Genomic DNA, 2,104 nt, shown 5'->3' on the forward strand with positions numbered 1-2,104 from the left:
AAAAAAAAAAAAAAAAAGAAAAGATTAAGTAATTTTAAATATGACATAGATAAGAAGCAATGGCGCCTGATGTAGAAAGACAGGTTAGAAAAGAATAAAGCCTAGATCTGCTCTTTCACAGCTTCCCAGCTCTCAGTTTATTTCCAGAGGGGAAAATGGAAAAGAAATGAGAATGGAACTGATTTAAGTTCTCATGGATTTGCAGGCTACTTTATCTCTGGAGCTAGAGCTGATAGAGAATAACCGAGAGGGCAAAGCCCAGGGCGAGCTTGGCAAAATGGGCTCACCCTTCATCAGATCCAACACTACGGCCCCGATCAGGTGGGGTGGGAGGACACCTAGACTCCAGCACCTACTGCTTTTACAGCGGGACACAGCATCACACTTGCTTTCCCCACAACTGACAGTCTTGACTTACCGGATGTGGCTTTCCCACTACCTTCGGGACCCCCGGGGTTTTTTATCAGGGCATCCTTCGTGCCTGTCAGCTTTCCCTTCATGCCAGGACAGCTCCGGTATCAGTAGTTCCGGCTCCTAAGCACAGCTGTATATCTGTTCCAGCCGTCACTTCTGTTTTCTCTTGGCTTCGCACAGACTAGGGACGTACCACTGCTATCAGCTGGCCTGGCAGAGTGGGATGCTCATAAATGGCAGCCGTGGTCAAATTAGTGAACAGGGGTGAACAGGCATGAGGCTTACCTCAAGTGAATATGTCTGTTAATATTGTATAAGTATGTGCACACATTTGCATATTCCATTTGAGTGCACGTGTGTGTGCTCTCCGGGGAAATCCTTATTTTAACTCTTTAGCGTCTATGTACCAGTAAAGTACAAAAGTGCATTAAACCTCACAAGGGCAAAGGTTTCTGTGTTTTTACTTTTGCACTGTTGTTTCCCAAGTGCTTATAGTAGTACCTGGCACATAAAAATGCTCTCTAAATAGACATTTCTGAATTTACGAAATAATCTACCAATGTTAATATGTTTCGGTGGTGCAATGTGGTGGTTAAAATACACGTGGGCTCTAGCGTGGAATAGATCTCAATTTTTCCCCTTTATTTTTTGTGCAATACTGGTCAAGTTACAAAAACTCTCTAAACCTCAATTTTGTTATCTATAGATTTAAAATAATAACAGTACCAAATCTGCAGGGTCATTTGTGAAATGATGATGATGATGATTTCAATAACATAGTTTTTAACGAGTGTCTACCAAGTGCCACCAACTGCCCTAATTTTACGTGTATCAACTCATTTAATTTGAAAACAATTGTATGAGTAGGTATTATTATCATGTCCGTTTTACAGATGAGGAAATAAGCGTAGAGCACTTAAGATGATTAAGTCACTATGAAGTAATAGGAGGGATATAAGAAAGGCATTTAGCACAGTGTGTGACTCATAATTACAAGGGCTTGATATCTACATGTATCAGGCTGCCTTGATACAGGAGAAAAAAGAGAAGGAGAGGAAGAAGAGAAAGGATGTGGAGGGAAAAAATAATTGTCAAACCACCTGTGTCATTTTTTTTTTTTTTTTTGCGGTACACGGGCCTCTCACTGTTGTGGCCTCTCCCGTCGCGGAGCACAGGCTCCGGACGCGCAGGCCCAGCAGCCATGGCTCACGGGCCCAGCCGCTCCGCGGCATGTGGGATCCTCCCGGACCGGGGCACGAACCCACGTCCCCTGCATCGACAGGCGGACTCTCAACCACTGCGCCACCAGGGAAACCCCACCTGTGTCATTTTTTAATGTGATAATACAGGCGTTACAGATGTATGTGCACAAACGCAAATACTAGTGTTTTCTAGTTTGGTAGAAATGCTGGTGTGGTGGGTAAAGAAGGCTCAGACATGACACAGATCTGAGTGGAAAGAGTAATTCTGCCCAGACATTCATAAGACAGACTTAGAATGGAACCAGCTGTACTACACTCTAAGGAAACACAAGAAAACCTGTATTTCAAAATAGTTTGATTTCATTAGAAATGTCAAGTGCAAGGCCAAACCAGACACGATGTCACCCTGCGGCCAGCCTCACCACCACACCACCAAGGACGAAGCCCACTCACCCGGAGGCTTGCTCCACCACCAGATCAGGCATTCC

General features: G+C 44.2%; 1 protein-coding gene across 1 annotated transcript in view; it reads right to left on the reverse strand.

Moving 5' to 3' along the window:
* The window catches only part of DGKI (diacylglycerol kinase iota), a 467,563-nt gene that overhangs the window by 72,229 nt on the left and 393,230 nt on the right, over window positions 1-2,104 (reverse strand). Inside the window, 1 exon segment of the mRNA XM_007466658.1 lies at window positions 2,070-2,104. This exon segment is cut by the window's right edge and continues 93 nt beyond it. Coding sequence (XP_007466720.1) covers window positions 2,070-2,104 — 35 coding nt within the window.

Source organism: Lipotes vexillifer, unplaced genomic scaffold, assembly GCF_000442215.2.
Source record: "Lipotes vexillifer unplaced genomic scaffold, Lipotes_vexillifer_v1.1 scaffold71, whole genome shotgun sequence".
Taxonomy (NCBI): Eukaryota; Metazoa; Chordata; class Mammalia; order Artiodactyla; family Lipotidae; genus Lipotes; species Lipotes vexillifer.